Here is a 26,858-nt window from a genome sequence, read left to right on the forward strand (position 1 = left end):
TGTTGGGAATAGGATTCTGAAACCGATTAGTTATATAGAGTCTTCCTTCTAAATATACTTAGGTCGCACAACATACACGTTCACATATCTAAATTATTATACCCAGAAATATTTACACGCTGTTCAGTATGGATACTTAGTATAAGCGCTTGTAACCTTTAAAAAACAATGCATTATATAGAAATCATTGTTTTGGAATTATTTTCAAACTAAAAGTTGTTGGAAACCATAGAATCGTTTAGGAATATTTATTTATTCATACTAATGTCATGATTGCGCCTAATTACAGTCACTAAACCTTTTTTATAATTATATGAAGTTTGTATTGCATGAAAGTGTGTCAAGTTCAATCAGGATTCGAACCCAGATTCATTCGGATAAAAAACTGAGACATTGCCACAAATTTCAGCGAGTTGGTAGACTCCATATAAGGTCCTAGTCGTAGGTTGATTCAGCGCAATGCTAAATGATTTGGAGACTAATATTTGATTCAGGAGGGCTAAGTTAATCTTGATCTTAACGAGCAGATCGAAGAGGAATAATAAAAGTTGATTATAGGTAGAATGCTTGACTTAAGTATGTATTATACGCTTATAATACTTTACTTTCATCTAAAAATGCTAACGTTGATTTATAAGTGACCTTGAATAAAATTTATTTATCTGCCTCTATAATTTATTCAGTGAACAAGAAAGATGTGATTTTATTTGGTTACTCCTAAAGCTAGGAATTATTTTTGTAATTGTTTTATGTAAAAATCAGTAGGAGAAATTCTCTTTCTCTTGAACCGAGAATTTTACCAGTAACTGTCATTACGAATTGTTCTAATCAGTTTATTTTCTTTTGCGGTCGAATTAACTATTTATTTGTTTTAATTGTAAAGCTGTTTGTATTTATTGCTCTTAGAATTGTTATACTACTAGATACGAGATAATGGAAAATTCTCGAATTGTTGGTGAAAGTTGTACACTTTTTTTGTATAATGAAGTTTTATTAAGGATTATTAAAGTTTTTCTTGTGTTGAAAAAAAAAGTTACTCTTCATTACTTTATGATATAGGTTGATAATGAATCTTTTTTTAGTATTTTTTTCAAGGGTACACCGATTATGTGGTAATCGCTAATAAAACTAATACAAATTATTAAGTAGTGAAAAACAATAAAAAAATATGTTTCTCTTTGTTTTTCTTACGGCAACTTATATTTAGAATTAATTGTTTTTAACCAGTATGCGTATTTATATTTTAAAAAAATCTCATTAATTAATTGAGAAAGTTATAAACTTTGAGATTTACATTTTCTTCAGTTGAAATGTTCTCTTGGTTTCTGGATTATATTTTACAGTTTTAAAATTTAATGAAGTAGTTTTTGTTAATCTTTTGGTTTGGAACATCAAAGCAAAGTGTTAACTTTAAAACTTCTCTACAATTCTTTTTTTTTAAGTAGTTCTGTGGAGATCTTATATGCACAAATTATTTACAGTACTATAGTAAAAAGAACCAGTGCATTAATGATGTATTGATTACGTAGTTTTGGTTATTTATGTAAACTGTATTAAATTTAGACGAGAAACGAGTTTTTTTTTATATTGTGCGCACCACTCGCTGCGTTTTTGAGTTTTTCCTTGCTGTGTTAACATCTGGTCTATTCACTCTAATATTATTCTTAGCTAGTTTAATCTATATATATCGACTCATTTAAATATTTTTGTTGAAGATTTATTATTTTCCGTATATTTTGTTTATTGTTATTTTATCTTAAAGTGTATTTTTTCTGTTCTTTTTAAAATTTATTTCCACTTTTATAACTAGTTCATTAATTTATGTTGCTGTTTCTTATTTCTGTTATCGTAAATTTACTGATTCCAAACAAGTATGAAATCTTTGTGTATCATTGATTTATTTTAAAGAAGTTATAAAATACAATTTTTGAATAAAAAATATTCTTGCTACCTTAAAATGAAATAATTTCTTGTTCGAGATTTTCGTAATCAATAACTTAAAGAGTAAACTACATGAAGTCAATTCCGTTAAAAAAAAGCACTATATAGAGCTATAATAATACTAGAACATTTTAGTATCGCTGAGATGACTGACATTTGTTTACATTTTATCATCATAGAGCTCTAGTATGATAACTTTTGAACTACCCCCTATTTTTATGGTGTGTGCAGGCGGTACACCGCACCGGCTCCATATTTTCCACTCTTAGTTGTAGAAATTTAACTCATGAAATGTCCAGTTCTGTGCATAATAGTTTATTTTCTCCATAGTACTATTCCACATTTTTCGAAAATCGTCTAAAATCTTATTTGCAAATGATTCATCGAATTTAAATTTTACCTATCTGTTTTATTGTTGTTTGAATTGTATTTCTTAAGTGGTTGAAAGTGATGTATTTTAAACAGGGACTTAGAAAGCTTAAGCTTCTTAAATGACGTAGAAACGATTGTACGTAATATAATTTAATTGATAATTACACAGTAATGTATTATTTGTTATCTAATCCATATCTATGGTAAATGAAATTTTATAATCTTGTCTTATCTTGTATTCCGTATATCGATCGAGTTGTTGGTTAATTTCAGTAACAGTATTAATTATTAAGTTATATTACTTCTTGTCAATATAATTTGCACACACTACTATTTTGTTTCTAGATGTGTTTATTATTATTGCGTTATAATTGGTTCAATATTTAAGGTACGTGAACAATAATTATTAATGTAATAGTGTAGTAGTATTGTCAGTAGTTAATAGATAAGAAACGTAGATTAGATTAAAATTAAATACAATTGCACTAAATGATAATATTGGGATAGAAGCTGTCGTGTTTAAACAGTAGTTGGGTAGTTTTTAAAATTTTTATTATGCTCTTTTTGCAGTGTTTTATATATATATATATATATATATATATATATATATATATATATATATTTAAATAAAATTAAATTAATATGATAGTAATATCATATTAATTTAACATGATAGACTTTTTCTTTTATTAAATAAAACATTCTGTGTATCGTAATTTTGTTTTTTAGACTGCGTTTGACTTTTTTTAGCTATCGTTTGATTTGTACCGACATTTTAAGTTTTTATGAGTATAATTATGAATATTCGGTTAAGAAATTGTGAAAAGAAGTTTTCTTTTGGTGAGATTATTTCAGTATAAATTAATTATTAATCAAGGAATTGTTTATAATTTTTTTAGGATTAATTTTCACCATTTAGCTTTTGTTTATTTTAATTAAGACTCCTTGTTGCAGCTTATATCTTTCGGTAGTTTCTTTAGAATATTAGAAATAAACGATTAATGCTTTGTGTGTGTGTTGTACCTAGTATTCAAATTATAATCATTTTCATTGTCACAATATTAATGTATTTTATATTTTGAAACTTACGTGTTGACTTGCCTTTAAGGTACAAATTTTTGTTTAATTATCTATTGTATTAACATAATTCTGTTGCTCTTTGTAACTTAATTAATCTTAGTAATTGACAATCTTACTCTATCTACAAGATAGAGTAGTGGATTTTTTTAATGTGTGTCTAGTATTTTCTTTAAGTCGATAAGTTAGTTAACATGATTTTATAATTATAATTTGTTGTATATAGTATTGTAATCAATATTTGTTAATATATTAAATAATATTTAGATTTTAACATTCGGGTAAAAATTCTCTCATTTTAGACGAGATATTAGATCACTGGTAAATGTATTATATTACAAATTTTTAACTCATCGTAAGATCTGTATTTGCATTAAAAAGAACAGTCGGTCAAGTGATTTATTTATTTGTTACTACTGATTTTGTTTACATAAATAATGAAAAATTGTAAATGTGTAAATTGAAATTGAAATGAAAAATTGTAAATCTCTGGCAACAGTCTGCGATGACTTGGATGCATTTCTTGTAAGAGTGGCAGATGTTAAAAACCGTCTAACAAACATAGTAAGAAACAAGTGGAACGCTGAATGGAGGAGTTTAAATACAAAATTAAACTCGGTTAAAACTTCTCCTTATAAATGGAAAAGCGACTTTAAGTTGACTCGCCGTGAACAAGTAGCGGTGACCAGACTTAGAATCGGTCACACGCGATTAACAAATTTATATTTGTTAACCGGCGAAGTGAGACCAATGTGCGGTGTTTGTAATAAAACACTGACAATCAAGCATCTAATAGAAGAGTGTACCATATATGAGGACCTCAGAAAGAGGTTCCGTCTTACAAATAATATTAGTGCTGATCTGGATAATGGAAATGAAGAAAATATAGTTGCATTTTTACACGCCAGTGGACTTCTTAAAAGTCTATAAAATGGAAGTTTAAAGCTGTGGTAAGAGATACTCTAAGCGGTAGTTTTATATATACATATAAGGGAGTCTCGAAGCGTGGCACGTATAGTGATGGGAGGTAGCCCTCTTGCCTAGGCCATTTTGGCTCACCTGCATTCAAGAGCAGTGAGTCGGGGTGTGTCCGATGATGGCATGGGGGGACCCTCAAGGGTGGATTGAGGGCGCGAGGCTATGGGTGTACGCCGTGCATGCCTATGGCCCGATATAAGAAGATTTCAACTGCCACGGCACCCTGGCGCGACTGATATACTGCTCAACGGCGGTTCTGGTCGCCCCGAGGGTGCTTAAGCAAACTATAAATGAGACTTCGTAGAAGAAAGAAAGATATGGTATTGATTAGTTTAATTTTAAGTTCATGGTCTTTTGAGAACCTATCTCAAATTTTAATATTGGGGCCCTTTACACCCCGTAAGTGTTTGTGATTGTCCTTGTCTTTCATGTTTTAATGTTTATTGTGAAGTTTGTGTTTTTAAATAAAATGTAAGGGCCCTTTACACCCTTACATATGACGATCCTGATGGAGATAATAATTTCTTTTAAAGAATGTGACGAGGGCTAATGACCTTAGCAGTCGATGCCCGTAAAAATTCAGTTTAAAAAAAAAAAATTGTAAATGTTGCAGAAATCTTGCGGGTGTATGTGCATGTGCACGCACTCATGATTTTGTTTCGACGTTCATCAGAATACACTTCCCATGATAATTTGGAGTGTCATATAAATCTCGATTAAATTAATTCATTAATTATTTCATTAAATTAACTCATTCATTAATTATATTAATATAATTCTCGATTATGTCTGTTTATCTTTGGGATAAGAACGTCCAAACTGAAGGAAGATTGAACCGATATTAATTATGATTGAATTTTTAATAAAAAACATTTTCAGAGGGATCCGGTCCTATGTTGGCAAGAAGTTTCTTTATATTTCCCCCTTAGGATTCACTTTAACAAAAAAAATTTCGGAACAGTATCTAAAAATTTGTTTGTTTGACTGTGGAAACCGATGTTCTTTAGTGGTTGGGTTTCAATTTAACATACGTTTCAAGAGTGGTCGACCTGAGTCTGTTTCAAACTACATGTTTTCCGGTACACTTACACTGCAGCTGCGTCAGACTTTGCAACCCGATGGCGGTAATTGTGTATGCATACACACCCAAACTCAGCAGTAACTGGAAAACTGGTTGGAGAAAACAACATTTTCGATGAACAATTAAAATTGAAATGAAATATAAGCGTATTGGAATTTAAAATAAAATTAATAGGAGGAGGGTCTCTTTATTTTCCAGGAATTGCATTTTTTTAAATAGTTTTCTTTCTTTTTAATAATGTAGTTCAACAAAAACATTTCATGTGCTATAGATAAAGTTAAACAGTTAAAAGAAAAATTTAAACAGTAAATTTGAAGGGATTAGAATAAGTAAAAACAATAAATAAAATTCAAAAAAAATATGCATAAACGTTTGCAGATTTTCGAAAAAAATTATTTATGGACTTTTTCGGCCAACATTATGTACTCAGAAATTCACCATGTAACTAAGGTAGTGTGTATGTGCGTGAGTGTGTGTGTGAGCGCGTATTATTAAATACATACATATTTTTTTTAATAATTTTAATAACAATTTTAACAAAAGTATATAATTTTTTGATTTTAATAATAAATAATTTTAATGATTTTCACATGAGAGTATTTTTAAGTTTGTGTACGTATATATCAATCAAAACATGATATTTTAAAGAAGTTAATTTATCTCTTACATCGGTTTATATTTGTAATCCAAACAAATACATTGCGCTTTCGATGACTAGACATCATCTTCCGTGAGTTTTGCGAGGTTGGAATGTTAATTTAGTTTATTAATGCAAAAATAAATTTAACAGCTTGCTCTTTTTTTATTATTTCAATAAATCTTCTAAACCATCGCAGCACAAGTGAGTTTCTGCTGGACCCCTAGCCACGTGAGGATTCCGGGTAATGAATGTGCAGATTCTGCTGTTAAACAAGCATGTAATCATCCATCCTTTACTTCCCGTGTTACTGCATCCGACTTAATTATTAACTGTATGATACTCACTCTTCGCGCAAAGTGACAAGATAACTGGACGGCGGCGGTATGTACCAAACACCGGCACATTAGAGGTTCTGTGTTGCCAGGGGACTCCTCATACAGGAAAATTTGTTGTGAGGAAGTGGTCCTCCGCCGATTGCGAGTAGGACATACGAGAGCTACTCACGGATATCTGATGTCAGCAGTAAACGCACCAGTATGCATCCGATCGCAACTGCCGCTTGACTGTGTGTGCACTATATTCTTGTAGAATGCATTCGTTATGCGGCCTTGCGTCGTAAATTTGAACTGCCCAGGAAAAAGTTTTGGATCAGGTGTTTTTATTTTTCCAAGGTGCTAATATTTTACATATTTTTTAATACTATTTTTCAAATTTTTTTGTAGTTGTATGTTTTTGTGTTTTAACATTTAGTTTTTTTTTAATTTTGTCTTTATTTTAATATTTTAGTTTGTTTTGATTTTGTTTTTAAATTGCTAATTTAAGTTTTCATTTTGTTTTAATTTTTGTATTCTATTGCTTTTGTATTTGTGTTTCATGTTTTGTTCTCTGGGCGGTTTTTTTAAAATTTTTAATTGTGGATTTTTTTGATTAGTTTTTAAAACACATACATCGTGTTCGAGTGATGAAAACGCCGAAGCGTTTTTCGCCCAGAAAACCAAATAAATAAAAAATAAATCTTATCTTAATAAAGATTTTTAGATCTCTCTGAAGACGATAGTCTTGGAGAACGCCAACAGTTCATTGGATTACAAAATAAAGAAGTAATAAATAAATGTTAATAATTCCATGTCCATTTTAATGATGATGGAAAACAATATTAAATAAAAGGTTCTATATTTTTTTTTTGTAATCAAGAAATATGATATCTAAAATCTTGGTTTTTAATTTAACAAAAAAAAAACGAAACTTGTAAGTTTATTAATTGTGTTTCCAAATAAAAATAAAGAGTTTTATTTTCTGCGCTGTTCATTTTCTCATGATGATGATGATTAAGTGAAAAAGAAGAAGATACGAGTTTCACGTTTTAGAAAGTAAGTAAGCCTATTTATAACGTTATAGAAGTTACAGAACATGTGAGTATTTCTACAGGAATATTATTTTATTTCTTACCGTGTAACCTGCACAATTTCTACTTAATAATCATTATACTTGTATAATTCTATCGTTGTGGGAATGATTAGGCAACAAATTTTAATATCGTTTTGTTTTTTATTTATTTTTAATTAAATGTTGTGTCGTTCCGCGTTATAAGACGTAAAAAAAAGTTTATTTCGTTGTAGTTTGACAGTTAATTAAATTTACTGTACCATCTTTGTAAACGAGTTTAATACATTTTTATTATTTTCTTAATAACTGTATGGTGGTTATGAAAATTAAATCGAATAATAATAAAGAACTATTCTACATATTTTGCAGGAATAACTAACTAGCAGTGAGAACTAGTGCATATCGGGTTCATCTTTACCGCTTATGCGTTAATTATTTGATTAACATCCATGAGTCGTACCTTCATATTATTTTGTACGGTCATGAAATGTAATTAGATATTTATTTTGTTTTATAAATAATAAATTAAAATAAATTCTTTTTTTTGTATTTAAAAGCTTGTGTCTTAATTGTATATTGTTGTATAACGTAGTTTAATTGGTTTTATTAGTTTATGTGGGATACTTTAAATTAAATTTACTTCTTCGAAATTTAAATAGTTAAAGTAAAATACATATTTTATTAGAAATATATGAAAGACTGTTTTTACTTCCTTGTACGAAGTAAAGAAGTATTTTGGTTTTCACATTTTAATGGAAATGTCCATTTTTACCATCCTTGAATCCATTTTGACTAGTTTTGACGTACGTACGTTTTATCTCGCATAACTCAAAAACGATTAGCATAGAATGTTGAAATTTTGGATTTAGGAATGTTGTAACATCTAGTTCTGATTACACTCGACTGGACCAGAAATGTCCAAAAAAGCCCAAAATCCAAATCTTTTGAATTTTGGACTTTTTCTTAACTGCAGTAATAAGCCCTTATTGAGAGCTTTTCAACGATATATCATAAGTGGTACTTATTTTCATTAGTTGCAGAGTTATAGCCCAATAAAAGTTTAATTATGAAATATTTGGATCTTATAAGGGGGAAAGCACATCGGCGAGAATCCGACTTCATTTCCTTTTTTTTTTTAATTAAATTATATTGATTTATAAATAATTATTAAGCTGTGATTGCAAAAAAATGTTACAATAAACAATTCAGTAATAACAAAAAAAAATGTGTGTAAAACAATTAATAAAAAATATATGTAATTTAATATATAAACTTTAATACACATAAACTTAAGTAATGTCAGCGGGATAATTGGGAAATGTAGTGAAACACATTTTAAATTTCTACTACTACTGTATAATGCATTAAACGACGGGTGAGGAAGTGGAGTCATGCCGTTTGGAGTATGCCGTGTACCGTATTGAAAGCCATGAGTAAAAAACGGGTTTAAACACTTTAATAACATTACTAATATATTAGGGTCGATCCTTATCGTTCAAATTCCGTTTGTATTCAGAATTTATATTTATTGCCGATAGACTTCGATTTCCTTCGAATTATACCGGTGAGGTTCATAGATTAAAAAAAGGATTATAAATTGGGTCAATAACTGTCAAAATGTGATTGGTAATTGTGGAAGTAACGTCCTAAAATTATAAAGAATTGATTTTGCCTTTAAGAGTATTTACAGGGATTTACAACGATACACCATTACCCGATATTGTAATGATTTCCAATTACTCGTACGGAAAACATTACGCTTTATTTTAACAGTGTTCTTTAATACTGTACACTCATTTCAACACTGCCTCAGTATTTTATTTTAGGTAAAAAAAATGTACAGTTACAACGGCAATGATTAACAAATAAAGATAATAATGAAACAGAAATTGACCAATATATAATAAATTTTACAATATAAGAACGATTGAATTATTTATTTTATCTCCAGTGTCTGAAAAATAATATAAAAGAGTGTAGGGTGTAATCGGATTATGTAAGTTCTACTATGATAAAGTAGTAATCCATGCTTAGAATAATTTTAATCGGTAGTGTAAAAAGTATTGAGCTTTTTGCGCACGAGATAGCGTTAGCGTATTGAGGAAAAAAAGTCGAGGAAGACCTACATGAAAACAGTCATGACATCGTCAATGACCTAAATATCCATCATCAAACAGTGTTAAACCATTTGGAGAAAGCTGGCCACAAAAAGAATCTCGACGTTTGGGTACTACGTGATCTCGCTCAGAAAAATCTACTCGATCGAATTGTCTGCGAATATCTACTGAATTGTAACAAAATCGAGCCATTTCTGAAGCGGTTAATCACGAGTGATGAAAAATGGATAACCTATGACAACAATGTGCAAAAAAACAGATCTTGGTAGAAACTCCACAATCTGTGGCAAAGTCTACACTGACGCCCAGGAAGGTTATGCTGTGCGTTTGGTGGGATTGGAAAGGCATCGTGCATCACGAGCTTCTGCTGCCAGGCAGAACGATAGACTCAGACCTGTACTGTCGAAAATTAGCGTGATTGCAACCAGCAATTTAAAAGAAACGGCCTGAACTGGTCAACAAAAAGGGTGTCGTATACCACGCTGACAACGCCAGATTGCATACGTCTTTAACGACCCGTTAGAGATTGAGAGAACTGCACCGGGAGGTTTTTAATGCATCCGCAGTATAGCCCGAACCTGGTACTGTCAGACTATCATTTGTTTCGGTCTCTGCAGAACTCCCAGACTGGTGTTAAGGTTAGTTTCAAAACAGGCCTATGAAAACCACGTTTCGCCATTTTTTGACTAGAAACCACATAAGTTTTCTAGCGACGGGATTATAGTGTTGCCAGAAAAATGGCAGAAGGTCATTGAAAAAAATGGTGCATACGTAGTCTCATAATGTTATTTTTCAATAACAATACACGTATTCGCAGTTTGGGACTCCAAGGACTCCCTTTTAAACAACTTATTTTAATTATTTTAGTTAATTAAATTAATTATTTTTAGTAGTCAACTCTTAACAGATGAGTATGGGAAGAGTTTTCGCAATTTATGTTTTCAGCTTTGCATTTTATTGGAGTTTCTTGATTTTGGTTGACATTTTTCAAGATAGATTTTCGTGCAATATTCTTAAATATTTATTTTATTTCTAGTTATACCATTTATAAGGTTTTTTTGTTTAGCACACCCCATTTCGATGTCATACAAATTTCCATGTCCCGTCGGTTTTTACAGAAAAATGTTTTTGAAACTATTTTGAGTATTCAGTTAGTATCTCTTATGCTGTGTCGTTTTTTTTTTTGCTGATTGTTGCAACGGTTTAGTTTTGAATCTATAATGATTTCGGAATTTATCATCCACAAAAGTAGCGGCTTCCTTTTTGTACTATTGTATTCAGTTTTTTTATTATTTTATTAAACCTTTTATTTTCAGTAATAAATCGAAACTAAATTTAAGAATAAAAAATTCTTAAATTTTATTACCTTAGGGCGGAGATGTTTATTATTTTTTTTTTCATAAAAAGTTTATTACTAAAATTATATCAATGGGCAGATGGTTATGTAATTTAATATAATGAAGCCTCCCCTCGTTTTACCCCGCACTTCACCGAGTGCCTAGCGTCTCCTAGCACGCATACCGTGCGGCTCGTTCGATATTGATCGAATCACAAAACTCCTCCTGCTATGCCGGCCTATCTCCTACCACCTCATCGTTGTGCACATTTGCACCCTGTGTGTCTGTATATGTTCGTTGCTTGTCTATAGTTAAAACTTGAATGCCCCTGACTTGTCCGTTTGTAGCAGATGCCATTGCACGCTCGATCATCCACCTTCAAATTATGTTATTATAATCGTTGATACGTGCAAAACGTAAAAAGTACGTCGGCTTGAGTAAAATTGTCGTGTTAAATAAATATAGTTAATAATTGTTCTTATCGATTATTCTGAAATATAAATAGATTATATTTATAATTTGTTATATATTAACAGTTAAAATCATATTTTATTTATTTATGAGTTTTCCCTCAGAAAAGTAAAATTATACTTGCTAAAACTAAGTAATTATATTGTTGGTTTTTTCAATTAAGTTAAATAAAAATAATAATAAATTGAGAAAAAAAATTGTTAACTTTAAAACTGTTAGGTGGAAAATACTTAAAACACAAATAAAATAAAAAACCTGTTATTTATTTGAATACAGACACATGAAATAATTTCAAATATATCCTATTTTTAATTGACTTCATAAAAGGAATTACCGATTCATAATATGAACCAATAATATGAGGAAAAATACAAAAAAAAAAAACGGAACCTTTAGCCGCTGACCGCTCGTACAGAACAAAAGGAAAAAACTTAATAATTTATAAAAAAAACAGACTTCAACAAATAGTTCTAAAAAGTTACAACAAATTTTATTTTTATTTATTAAGTAAAGTAAAAGTATCTACAACAAATAAATATTTTTGCAAAATTAAACAACTATTTATTTATAAGTATACAGCCGGGTCAGCTGATTACGATAAAATACAAATGAAAATCCCTCACTTTACACTGTATTAACACTAACAACTAGCGTTATCTAAAACGCTGTTATAAATATTAGTATATATCTAAAAAAAGGAATTTTCGTTATAATAGTAAATAATAAGCGTTAAAATTACAATATTTTAGTAATTTTAATACCTAAAATAAAAATTTTATCGCAGATCATTCTTTATAAAGTTGTTAATTTTGATACAGCTCTGGATTTGAATACTAATTCAGGCTTGATATGCTTTACACCGCTAAAAAATTAATTTCTCATCATTAATGGTAACTATATCGTGTTAACACCTGTCGTACTTATACGAATAGATAAATAATCGCGTAAAAATAATACATTTTTTTAAGTAAGACCAAGATATAAATTTTTATTTTGGTGCAAAAAAATTACAAGAATACTAAAAGGTAACTTAGCGCGATAAAAATACTTAATTGTTAACCCAAATTTTTTATTTTTGGACATTTCTGAACCCACAGATAAACAATTTTCATTTTATCAATGTCGTGAAAACGTTTCGTAGATTTCATAAAAATTTTTTAAAAAGCAGCAGGTTTTGTTCATTTTTTACGATTTCAGGAGAATATTTGATCTTTAAAATGATGTTTTATGAAATGAAGCTGTTGTGATAAACAATTGTGTTTTACAAATTTAATAATGTTGTTGTTAATATGTAGAAGGTTATAAAAGTTTGATTTTTATATGGTTATTTATTTGTTACCTCTAATGTTCTTTTACATATGATTTGAACGCGACGGTTATCGATTTATTTGTATATAATAAACTTTCAAGGCGAATATTTGTAATGATGTGAGGTTGACTGTAGGTTATAAATGTAGATCTATAAATTGGTTACGGATTGTGTTAATGAGAACCATAATACTATTAATATAATTTTTATGTAAAAAGACAAGTTGTGATTAATCATTTCCGTGTAATTATTTTGATGTAATCGATATTTTGTCATTTATTGAAGATTATTCCGTTCTTATTTCACTATTTAGATATGTACTGGGTAGTAAATTTTATAATAAATTAGTTCTAACTGTCAGTGACGTTGTTTTATATTTTTAAAATTTTAAGTTTTTTCGTTTTAGTTCTTAAATATAGTTTATGTTAGTGCCGATTAAATAATTTTGTGATACGTGTTTAACAAAAATATTTGGCGTCAGTTGCTGCCAAAATTATTTCAAAAAATAGATTTTACTTTAATCCCGCAAATTTCCTCCGGCTTCATCCTGTCATAATAAACCGTTACGTTATTAAATATAAACATTATATTACTGTAGTATAAATAGGTTTAGTAATAAACCTATTATACTAATTTTACAAATTTAGTTTAACGGAATTCAATTGTAATTTGCAAAAAGTTTAAATGTGTTTATCGGTGCGTGCAGATGTACAAGTAGAACGGCAGATGTGACGCCGCTACGTACCCTCTAGGGTTTATATTGTACGGGTACGTATAGTGCAGTAGATATGCAGTACCGACGCTTATTTTTCAACTACCCCATTTTATATAGGGGTTGAGGAATTGTCTATCGCCTCTTACCTACCCGCTCTCTCTTTTATTTCCCGCCACCCTATATTTCCTTTTCTTTTCTTTTTTTTCCTCTTTTCTTGTAGCTTGCTCACCGCTGTTTTGTGTCTGTGAATTGTTTATGATAGGATGTAGACTTTGTACCGGATAGTTTTATTTCCCATTCGTATTCTTTTTCCAGCGACAAGAAGCGCTTTCTATTACCCATGTGTGTTTCGAATCGGTGAATTTATTTATTGTTTGTCTTTCATAAAAATATTTCTTTGTCGATTTCGAACTCTGAAATCAATATGCTCTCTTTATTTGAATACGAAAATGCAAGTTTTAAAAATCATAAAAATACAAAAGAAATTTTTGTTTAAAAAAAATATATGTATATATAAAATGAGGGCAATAGAAATGAAGGGAAATCCATCAAATATCATGCCCTTGTGTTGGAACATTACAGTCTGTGAACTTCGTTGAATGTGAAAATTAAAAAAAAAAGATTAATTATAATTTTTTTCCATATATTTTAATACTGATGGGGTTGGCCCAGATAGCGATAAAATAATAAAAATCGGAGCGATCAATCCAAAATATGGATTGATTAAAATTACTAGTACTGTTGAAAAATTGTGTTGTTTTGGATCCTTCTCTAAGGATCCTTAGATTTTATCTGAATCCTTGAAAAAAACTTCGTTATTAATGCGAAAAGGGTTGGTGTAGTTTAGAAAAGTAACCTTAACAATTTTTGAAGTTGAAAGTAACCTTTTTTCTTTAAAGTTATCCTAGTTTTGTTAGGAAAATGATGTAACTTAATGTATTAGCATGTGTTTATTTTACACACATCTTGCTTATTAATGGAATATAGTGTATCGTGGACAGTTACTGAGAATTACTAGTACGTTTTGGATATTTTTGTAAAATAAAAATGCCTTTGAACGAATTAAAAAAGACCAACCCTCTTTAATTCGCCTTCCCGGATTACAATTTGGGTTCACATCTAAAATTAGTTCTTGGTGGTTATTAACCCTCCCTAAAAAGCCTTAATGGCTTTTTAGTCTTCTTTGACTTTTCTTCTATTATTAGGCCTTTTATTCGTTTAAAATACTTTTGATAGAACTAATCCCCGAACTAATTGAATTTTTTATTTCAGTTTTCATGAATATCAATTAAAAAGTACCGAATATTTACTTAACATTTCCGAAATTACGCGCGTTGAAAGAATGTTATAATATTGACATACATTTTTTTTGACATGGATCTGTTTTAATATAAGTTTTGTAGCAGTGGTATTAGAGTGACGTGGTTGAGGTGTTTTCTCGATTTAAAATTGTTAACTCTTATTTTCATACTATGTATAAATGTGAGAGTGCGTACTTATATATGTTAAAAATTATAGCGGACAGGTTCGTGATAATTACTGTAGGAAGAACTAAAGTAACTACTTTTTTGTTTGGTGGAGTGGACGTAGAGCAGGAGGAAAGATGTGACTTTTGTATTTGAGAAAAGAAGTGGCTAAGGAAGAAACAGAGGAGGAAGCGAGATGGAACGAGTGAGAGTCGTCTACCTCGGTAGAGTTGTAGAGTGCTAGGGCCGTGGGAATATCTCTTTGTAATTGGCACATTGCAATTGTTTCTATCCGGTCTGACGGTCCTTGGGCACCCTATTAGATGTTACCTGTTACTACACACAAAACATACGTACGTACACACGAACGCACGACCGACTGCCTTTTCATTTAAGTTAACTAACTCTTTGATTTTATTTTTATTATATTCCCACCAAACTTGTTATGCCTTTAACTCTGTACCGGCTAATTATGATTATTCGTATTCTTTTCTTTTAACAGGTAAATTTTAGAAAATAACAGATTATGTTCATTCGTTAGAAAAATACGGTCATTAGATAATTGCGTTTAATCATTCTAGTATCGTATATTTAACGAACGAAGGCAGAACGTGAAATTAAGAGTAAATTTCATATTATTATTTTATTCATATTTATAAAATTAAGCGTTTTTTAATTTTAATTTAAACGAAGTTCGCAGATGAATTTCCAGAAAAATCATATACCAATCTTAGAACGGGATTAATTTATAAACAGTATATTTTTTTGGTACAGATGAAGATTAAAACCTGTCAAGCCGTGGTGTATTAAGCGGTTCTGACATCGAACTATTGGAATGCTCCTCCGTTAATGGCTTAACGTCAAATGCTTTTCGTTGATAAAAAAATGCATTTATATTATACTGTATATTTAAATATCTATGAAGTATTTATATTTGAACGTGTTGTGATTTTGTAGAAAGTCGGGTAAGAGGTAAAACCTGACAATTTTATGTTTCGTTTAATTTGTTTCCTCTTTTAGTGACAAAATTGATAAGTGATCTAACTTTCTATACGTTTACTTGTTCTGTTGTCTTGTGAAAAAAATGTTTTCGAAAGATTTTTTAAACTAATAAAAATTTACAGAAATTTAATCGACAAAAATAATTTAATTTAAAGTTAAAAAGATTGTTAAAATATCTCCGCTTAATTTTTTTTTTGTTGAGATTTCAATAAGAAATTAATTTTTTTAATTTTAAAATTTATCTCGTACGCTTGTCAAAAAAGCTTGAAAACTAACCACAATTTAATGACGCCTCATTAAGAAAAAAATATAAATAGTTTTTCATCTGATGGTTGAAACATTAAAAATTTAGGAGGAATATCTATCGGTGATAGGGAATATATTACTTTATCCCTTTGATAAGTTAAAGAATATATTCTCTTTGATAATATTTCATTTAGAGAAAAATAATAAAACTTATAAATAAGTTGATAGAAGAAAAAAAAAATTCCAATATTAGAGAGAGTGAAAGAGCGAGAGAGAGAGAGAGTGAGTTGTACTTTTTCCATATACTTTGTGGTATTATTTCAAAGTAGTATTTTCTATTAGAGTTACAAAAACATGCACCAGTAGTAAACTATTCACGATTTCATCCATTATGTTCGAGATTAGCATTTTCTTATCATTACGATCTCCTGTCCAAATTAAAAAAAATATATAAAACTATCCCCTTTAACGTATTCAAATTACACACAAAATTTTACGGTTCAAAGTCAAACTGTTGCTGATATATAAGGCCAATTAGGTTCCTTCACATTCTGTTTAAATACTTTCTAACCTAGATTGTAGTTCGTTTTTACTTAAGAAGCCTCAAAATGTAGATGTATAAAAAATCATTACACTTTTATCAATAGCTTTTAACTGGCGGAATTGTAAAATTATTTTCACTTAGTTAATCGTGGATAGATTTCATGTTTGTTAAACCTGTTTTTGTTGAATTCGTTGAATTAAATAAAGTTTCATTCTATGATTCTGATTAAGTAATTTTAAAAACTGTGAAAAAAACTATCTTAACGGATTTTTTTCACATAAAACATTATTTATACAAATACACTATTAGGAGTATATTTGAATACATATACAAAAATGTACAAGTATATTCAAAGGTAAGCGACAGAAATGAAGAGTTTAGTTGTCATAGCTTTATCTATGGAAGTCCCTCGAATTTTAAATATACTCGTGTTTTGTTTATTATTTTTTTCCCCTAATGTGTACGTTGCAGTCAGTTCAACTAGTGAGCAATAAGCAATCCCCCCCTCGGCCCAATCAAATGAGGAAGATATGAATAGCCTGTAAATGATGTTAGTCTTACAGACTCAGGCCGAACCTTCGTGAGACGTGTGGTTAATTGAACCCCAACCACCAAACTACACCGGTATCCACTGTCTAGTATTCAAATCCCATTAAAAGCAATTATCTTATACATATATATGTATGAAGAAAAAAATTTTGAGAAGAAATTTTTCCTTGCTAGTGATTTGTTTCCATTATAACGTAATAATCATAGTCCTTTCACTTGATGAAATTGTCATTTGTTCGAACCGTAAACAAAGATCTCCACGAAAACTTTCTCCTTTCCTATCCTCTTTTTTAATTTTTTTTTACATCTTTTAGTAATTTTGCATTTTTGTAACGAAAAAATCATTTTAATAAAATGTATTTTACCTTTGTTGTTGTAACTCTATTGCTGTACTTCAAATATTTCATTTATCTTGCTTCTTAAAAATTCACTTTTAGTATGTGTTCCTAGAAATTTTTCGAGTTTCGTAGAAACCGTTGCTCATTAATATTATAAATATTCTCTTGCAGCACAATTTCGCGTATTTCAAAAGTGGGGGTTTTTTTAAAATTAATCGGTGCAGAGCAAATGGAGAAATAATAAAGTTGTTTGATTTCTTTGTTTCATTTTCTTTTACCGATGTTTTGATTTTAAAATGCCTAATTTTTTCTTTCTGTTTTTGTTTTTCTAAGGGTTGGTTCCTTTATAGGTATTTATGATGAGAGTGTTTCGTAACTTTTATTTCTGAATATTTCTTTTCGGTGAAAAATTGATGTATCGTTCTTCAGTTCTGGAATATTGATTTTATTCTTGAATTATTAATGGATTTTGTTATACTACTTATATTTAACAATAGATTGTTTAGACTGAATAAATCGTTGTCAGTTTTGAAGGTGAAGCCTATTATCGCCGATGTATTATAATTGCATGTACATGTGCGTATCGGAAACTGTGTGAAAGAAAGGGAGAGAGAGCGCTTTTGTAATTGAATGAATGAGCAAGAAGGAAAATTGTAAATAGAGAAGGAGTAGTTATTTATGAATGAAAGAATGAATGCATGCACGAATGAAGTGTACGCGTTTGTAGGAAACAAATCGTTTTTGTTATGTCATCTGTTCCGTTATTAATATATTAATAACTGTTTTGAAGTGATATTTTTGTATCATCAAATTATTAATTGTGTTTAATAACACGGTTGTTTATTTAAATGTTACATAAACCATGAACGATTTATATGTATGTGTTTTACGTTACGAATGTTACTTGGGGTTGTTTTAAAATCTTGCTATTACTGTAAACTTGTAATTATGTCTCAAATTCATTGTCTATTTTGTTAAGACTATCCATAAATATTACGTTATTTTCACTTCCTTGTACGAAGTAAAGGAACTATTGTGATCGCGAAAATTTCGGTTTTCATATTTCAACGGAAATATCTATTTTGACCAAATATGAATTCATTTTGGCTAATTTCGTTTCATAATGTATACGTACATACGATAACTCAAAAACGATTAGCCGTAGGATGTTGAAATTTTGGTTCTAGGACTATTGTAACATTCAGTTGTGCACCTCCCCTTTTTATTGCAATCAACTTTACAAAAAATGTCCAAAAACGTCTGGATTTTGAACTTAACTGCAGTAATAATTCCTCATTGAGTTGAGAGCTTTTCAACGATATATCATCATAAGTGGTACTTATTTTCATTGGTTCCAGAGTTATAGCCAAATAAAAGTTTAATTAATGAAATATTTGTATATTACAAAGGGAAGGTATATCGGTTCGAATTCGACTTCATTTCCTTTTTTTTTAATTTAATTGTATTATTGATTTATTAATAATTATTAACCTGTGATTGAAAAAAGAATTTTACAATAAATAATAATATTAAAAAAAAGTATGAAAAAAATCAAGAAGTTATTAGTGAAATAAAATTTTATATACTTTTAGAAATGTGTGTATGTAATTTAATAGGCGTACAAGGAAGTCATGTGGTGTCCACGTCAGATTTTTTAAATTACACTTTGTTTCCCTGATAAACTGTTATAACGTCGTCTTTAAACCAACCTATGACATTGGCATATTTCATAATTTAAAAATTAAGTACTTTAAACTAGTAGACAATAACGAATGTATACGTTTTATTGCATACGATTTAAAAGATCTGTGATGCGAATGTCGGTAACGAAAGTATTCCAACATTAATGTGATTGAAAAAATCGCCCAATTGTGTTTATTTATTTTTTTAATGAGAATATATTTCTAAATTAATATTATATATTTCAGGCAGTAAAGAATACGTAGATAAATACTAATTATGGTATAATTAATATTTAGTGATATTCGTAAAGCTGTTTTCTTTGTCAACTGAGAACAATCCTTCCCTCCCTTTTACATTTGATATAATTTGTCTACGAATCGCCCTAAAAATATTTATGTTATATTAACGTCCGTCTGTAGAAGTATTTACTATTGAAATATGTACTATGGATCGTACGTTACCTATCCCGTTAGTTATAATTGTATACAACCTTATGCACAATAATGAATTATTCGAATTCCTGTATAAAACCGTTTACGTTTCTCGTATTATCCTTAACTTGTACATCAGTTATTGTAACTCATACTATTGTTAACATTAATAATACGTAACTATATAGCAAAATTAATTTTTTTTCTACTTAGAAATTATTTATAATTTTTGAAATTCAGACACGTTTACTTGTAGCTGTTCTATGCGTTCTATGCATACTATGGCTATTCATTAACTTAAAGTTCTGTTTTTCCGCATAGCTCTTTATGACTTTCGCAATTTGTGTTTTCCTATTTATTAAAACTTGCCTGATTATACTGGTATTTGCATGTAAGACTGTGTATCAGAGTTTTATTATTTATATTTATTAGTAATTTATCATATTAATTAGATTTTATTAATATGGTGTACATGTTAAGGCTGGATAAGTTGTACGTGTACGTCTTGAATATTTCAAACTATAAAACATCTTTCTTTTATGCGAATTACTTTGATATTACCGTAGTGATGGGCTGAGTAATTTAAATATATCGATGTAAACTAACTTTTGCTCTTTCGTAATACAGTGAAGTAAACATCCTGGGGCTGATATAGTACACTTCATCGTAGAACATGTTAGATGAATCCTTGAATTACTCAGCAGGTCGTGTTTTTTAATAATTTATGTTTTTATTATTGTATATAATGCTGTATAATTTATATGTTTCCCTTTATTATTATTATTATTATTCTGCATAAATATGTTAGTTCTTAAGAGCACTAAAATATTATAGTATCTCACGAAGGAAACATGATCTAATGAACGGTTCATAAAGAATTCATTTTAAATTTCGTAATTTTACTTCGCTAGAGATTTATCACATCGTAAAAATAATAAATTAATGAATTTATTTGAACGAATATGCTTTCTTATATTTTTAATTAATCATTATATTTTTCTTTAATAAATAATAATTATGACTTTTATTCTTATTTTAATTTATATTTCTGTAACATTTTTTGAACAGGTTAATTAGAAAAAAAAAACAACTTTTTGATCATAACTTGTCGTAAAAGATGCCTCTTAAACGAAAATATATTGGAATACGTAATTAATGGGGGAAGAGTAACGCCTCATTTACCGTAGATTAGTGGGCGGAAAAAACGCCTTCTATCTTTTCCTATTTTAAAAATATGTCCGCCTTACGTAAAAATAGTAGACTGCTGTGTCGTTGTAAAAAATAGATTCGATGTAGCTGCTTCTTTTTTTAATTTTTATGGGGTTATTGTTTTTTCCCCAGTTAAATTATTATAATACTTTCTTGACTTGCTTTATATTCTACATCAGTTTACTACATTTCGCGTTAATTTAATGAATTAACTATTGAGATATCTAATGATTTTAGACATATTTTTAAAATATCCTAGCGTACGTACTTTTTCTCTGTCTCGTACACATCCTGGAAGTTTCTTATTTAATATTTTTTAAATTTTACTTAAGAAATTTATATTAAAATAGCGTAACGTTGAATAAGTCTTATATGATTAAAACTTTTGTTATATGAGATTAATTTAAATCGGAAATTTGATCGCCCGTCATTAAAACTTACTATAATAAAAATTAGATTCTTGCAGATTTTTGTACGAGAAGACCGACTTTTGTTATTTTATTTTGTACAATTTTATGGGCAAGAAATATACAAAACATAAACTAAATGAGAAAACTAAAAGAGGTATAATTTTTTTTTAATTTATTATATTTTTCTAAGAAAATTAAGTTATTATAACCGTAATTTGATGAACTAATTAAAAATAACGAGTAGTCCCTATGTACAAGCATCAAGTTTAAACTCACTCCTCTGTGACTGATTCCATAAGCGCTTATGAAAAATACACAAAGTCAACATAACCTCAAATTGAAATTTTTTAGGTATACCTTAAATTGGGCCTAACTGAAGAACGATTTAACCTATTTTCGTAAAAAAATTTTTCTGACCAATGATTCACCACGATATCTAAATTTCAATGAAATTGTTATAGTAGTTGTGCAGAATTGAGCCACAAAATTTTATTAATGAATTGTATTTTCTAACTCTTCATATCCCAAAAAGTAAAGAAAATTCAAATTCATCCTTCAATCCTACCATGCGACTGAAAGTAATACCTCAAATTGAGGTTATATTGTCTGTTGTTGACCTTAAATTGAGCGTAACTCAGGAACGACCCAACCAATATTACAACAAATTATTATTACATAATACTACATATTACATAAAATGTTTACATGCAGAGCTTCAGATGCGCTACTACAGCATGTCTAAATTTCAATGAAATTGATTAATGATTTTGGAGATTATCGAGTCGCAAATTTTATACACAAGCCTATATATGTAAGGAAATTAAATTTTAAATGAATGGTATTTTGTACTTCTCATACCTCAAAACGTAAATAGTCAAATTCACTCCCCAATCCCACCGTGCAACCGAAAAATATACCATACTTTTCTTTGGAAAGTGAGCAGAAAAATCACTACAGTAAACGATTTAGGATATTCATGTTCATAACTTCCCATGTCCAAATTTTATGTTGATAATATCAATAATGAATAAACTAATCAAGTGATATTCTTTTTACATATTGATCAGACCGTGGTGTTTTTGTATTATATATTTATTTTATACTATATATGCCAGTTATTACTGTGAGTGTATCATATGAAAAAAGAACCTGAAGTGTACTTGATACCAATCGACATGTCTTTCTCTGAGAGTAATGATGTTCGTTGTACAATCATTCTCTGTGGTGAAGAGGATGAAGATTTCGATACTAGAACTGTGCTTTCGATATACAACGTATATTTTATCGGTGAAAAGAGGCAGTAGCTAACCACTGCAATCGTTCGGAATTTAAAATACATACATATGGTTAAGCTGCCTCAATTTTATAGTTTCCTATCGTTTGGGCAAACTGTTTAATTAATTAATTGTCTATTCTTACAGCCTAATCAAATATTAATTCGAGGTTAACTTAACCTCGAATAAGTTAGAATACGATAATACTTCGTTAATCATATTTACGTAAAGGGAATTCATTTTATTTCTTTTCGTTGTGGGATTATGAAATTTTTACAATCATCATTGTACACTAGCCTTCTTTTATTTCCATCAGAACGTGTTGGCAGGTAGGTTTTGCTGTAGAAATAAATTATCTAATTTATGATATAAAATTCAGTACGAAAAAAATCAGTTCTTTTTCATACTGAATACATGAAAGTGAAATCATTTTTAATTTTTTTTTATATTATTGATGCTTTTAAGTTTGAAAAGAGTTAAGTATTGAAAAGAAGCGGTTAGCTTTTTAAACCGGACAAAGCAGCATGAGTTACGTGCTTGATTCTTGTAACAAATAGTAATTGAATTGTGCGTTGTAAGTGGTAGCTTACGTTATATATGAAAGGGGGGGAATCATTCAGTATCTGAATGAGGTAACGGTTGAATGAAACTGTGTGTTCCCCCTGTCAGTCTTACTTTGTTTCCGATTATTATTTCCCTCTCTTTTTAACGGCTTTACCTTACTCGCTTCATCTTTTTATCTTCAAGGTGGTCAACATCGAACAATACACCTGTGTACAATATTCTATCGCATAGTCTTCTTTTTGTTTTGTTAAATGCACTTAGTTATTTATTTTTTATGGGTTGCAGTTTTTTTTATCATATTGTATTTTATAAGGGTTTTTTCTTTACTCGTATTATGTATTAAAATTTTATGTTATTATACGTTCATTTTTTTTTTAAGTAATCCATTTTTAACCGTATGAGATGGTCTTTCTTAATCGGTTTTCTTTTATATTTTATTTTCTATGCCTAACTTTTATTAGAAATAAATAAAATCCGAGTTCCTTTTTTAATTAAAAAGAGAGAGACAACTTTTATCGGTTAAAGAACTTTATTTTTATAGTTTCTTAATATTATTCGATTTTAAATGAAATTGATTTATTAAATAAATATAAAACTTAATTTTTCTATTAAATACAATTTTTAAACGTCAAGTTTTAAAACGGGACGATTTTAAAAACTAACACATAAATTTTGTATGTTAAATTTACCGATTGTATTTTTACTTCTGTTTCTTAATAGAATATAAATTGATCAGTTTAAAGGTATTTTCTGTTGATTCCTTTTTATTTTATTCCTAATTTCTTTTTTCTAATATTAAGACTTTTCAGAATTGTCAAAACGTATAAAACCGTTGTAATTCAAAGCATAATAATATTTTTTAAAAATCCCTTTTCGGTACGCTGGAAGGCGGAGGTAGATTTCACCGGTGGTAAGTAGGGGATAAAAAATATTTCCACCTTAAAGTTAAGAAAAACTTCGAATTTACTCAATACGACAATGGTTGACTGTGAAAGAAGTTTCACGTGTTTAGCATACTACAAGCCCCATCTTCTTACAAGTCGAGCAGCATTTTGGTCATCCCTTGTCGTAAGGGTTGGTCACATAAAAAATTGTTGCAGACAAAAGTTTTAGGTAATGTTTAGAGGAATAACTTCCACTTTAAACCGATTCGATATTATGCCTATTAAGGAAGGTATGGTTTTTTTTTGTCTTCGAAAATACATTTTTCCATCCCCTTGGCCAAGGGTTGGTAATATAAAAAAACTTTACTTAATAAGAAAGTTATAGCGATATTTTGTTTTTCCGAAAAAGCCCCCCATTTCCATCCCCATGGTTCGTTTTTGCGAAGTCGAATCATGGTACCCATTACAATAGGTAGCTTTCTTATGAAATTTACCTAATAGTAATAATTAAAAACTTTAATGTTAATTTAGTCCCTCAGATATGATTTTTTTTTTCAGATATTGTGGATTTCCATACGATTTGTTTACTTTATAATTATTTTATTTATTTAGTATAATCAGATATTTATTTTTTTACTAGCAGACCCGGCAGTGCTTCGCTATTGCTAGAATTGAGTACAGGTCTATACCTGTACTTTAAATGAACACAATTAAATGAACACAATTAAAAGTTTGATAAAACATTAACAAAATGAACATTACGGAACTTCACAAAATTTATCCTTTCCGTTTTTCCCTTTCTCCCTTTCCCGTTTGCTTATTCCCCTTTTCTTTTTTTTTCATTTTACATTACCTTTCCCCCATTTCCTCTTTGCACCCCCTTTTGCTTCATTCACATCCTCTTTCCAATATTTCCCTTCCCCTTTCCTCTTTTCCATTTCATTTTCCTCTTTTTTCTTTTCTTCATTTTTCCCTTCTTTCATTTTTACCTTTTTCGATTTTTCCCTTTTCCGATCCCTCTTTCCTTTTCCAATTTTTACCTTTCTTCCTTTTCCCCCCGCACGTAAATTGATCCAGTAGTTTTTTAGTCTATAGCGGACACACATATCCGAAACATTGAAGTGGTATCGTAAAATATTTAATATACCGTGTGTTGGTTTTATGTTCAACCGATAGCACTTCTTTTTTTAAAAAAATCATGTTCTGTCACAGGTGTGACATCTTAGATATATAAATAGTAGCATATAAAAAAGCCCGTATACGAATGCACTGTTGTGTCAAAGTTCAAAGCAATCTTTGAAGAATTTTCGAAGATTTAATATTTTGAACAAACGAGCATTTACATTTTTATTTATATAGATTATTTCAAGGCACTTGTTGCGGATGTTTCTATATTTATCCATTAAATATCCAACCTAATCCATTCCTAACATTTTCTATCAATTGTAATGTGTATCGATCAGAATAAAGTATTTATTTTTGCTTTTTGTTTTTGCGCTTCTATAGAGTGCAAATAATCTTTAAATCTTAATTCAAGAGTAATAATATAATAACCTCAAAACCCTAAAATCATGATTTTTAGGAATCTGTCGTACCTTTTTGCTTTTAAAAATTGTTATTCTGCGTTAGCAGGGTTACAGAACTGTATCATCTTTTAATATTGGTAGGCAGTAGATTTTTATTAATTAAAGAAAGAAAAAAAATTGGCAGTTAATGCGTTGATTTAAGAAAACTACACCTTGGGCCAGAGTATTCCAGTACAGCAAAATTTTTACTTGATGAGTTTTTTTGATGGATAACTACTTTGAAATAAGATAAAATTATGACTATATATATATATATATATATAGCCAATAATATATATATATTATTGGCTAATGTACCATCATGTTAGAACGTATTAACTTAAACGTATAAATAATCGTTTAATGTATCCGCTTTGCTGTTTTTCCCTTCTCGATACATTCCTTTTAATTAGATGTAAAAGAGCTGAAAGAGAAAAAAGCATACGAGTTTTAGAAACGAAGATGCATTCATTAGCTTGTTTAACGTATCCAGTGAACTGTTATTTTGCGGTGACGTCACAATTTAGTTAGCATTTAGAACCGGTTGTTCGGCCTAGTCCGGTATGAACATATACCAGCTACTCATCTTAGTTTAAATACTACTGTACGTAACTTACGCTTGGATTTACTCGATGCTGTTGTGAACTACTAGCGATCACAATTTTTTTTTTGAAACCGGTTTTCCCATTATTTTTACGACTAATTTATCCTGTTTTATTAGTAAATTTGTTTTAATACGATTGAAACATGAATAGTTTCCTTGTTATACTTTTAATAATATGCTTTCATCCGGTTATAATCGTCCATTCTCTTTCTATCATGAATTATTATTATTTAAATTAGTATTCTTAGCACGAATTTATTTAATTGATTAGCCGTGTAGTAGAAAATTTATGTCGTTTAAATGTTATTAAGTCCTCGTATTACGTTTTCTGATTTATTATTTATTTTAATGCATTCTATTCGTGTTTGTAAGATTGAAGGATGAAACGGTTTCTTCTTAGTAATATATTACATCATAACAGTTAATCATTTCTTGAACATTTTAAAAGGTTTTTTTATGGGTTCATTAATAATTTTGCGTAGAAATTTTCTCGATTGTTATTATCTATTCAGGGACGTAAGGTTGTTAGAATAAAAAGATGTAGTATTTACGCGTAAAAGATTCTTCTTTGCCCTGAACTTTCTTAAAATTCATTCTTATCAGTTTTAATTTTTATTAAAAAAATAAAATTGCTGTTCTTATAAGTGTTATCGTGATCTTTCTTA

The 26,858-nt window shown here is 29.3% G+C and overlaps 1 protein-coding gene across 3 annotated transcripts in view; it reads left to right on the forward strand.

Moving 5' to 3' along the window:
- neur (E3 ubiquitin-protein ligase neur) overlaps window positions 1-26,858 on the forward strand; it is a 251,961-nt gene that overhangs the window by 197,556 nt on the left and 27,547 nt on the right. The window contains exon 1 of one of the 3 annotated variants that reach the window (XM_075366303.1): window positions 3,081-3,153. The exons of the other annotated variants lie outside the window; for them this stretch is intronic. Within the exon in view, the coding sequence (XP_075222418.1) occupies window positions 3,099-3,153 (55 nt within the window). The 5' untranslated portion in view covers window positions 3,081-3,098. Of the gene's footprint in view, window positions 1-3,080; window positions 3,154-26,858 lie in introns of those variants that run through there. 3 annotated transcript variants of the gene reach the window in all.

This window comes from Lycorma delicatula, chromosome 5 (genome assembly GCF_047948215.1).
Source record: "Lycorma delicatula isolate Av1 chromosome 5, ASM4794821v1, whole genome shotgun sequence".
NCBI classification, from domain to species: Eukaryota; Metazoa; Arthropoda; class Insecta; order Hemiptera; family Fulgoridae; genus Lycorma; species Lycorma delicatula.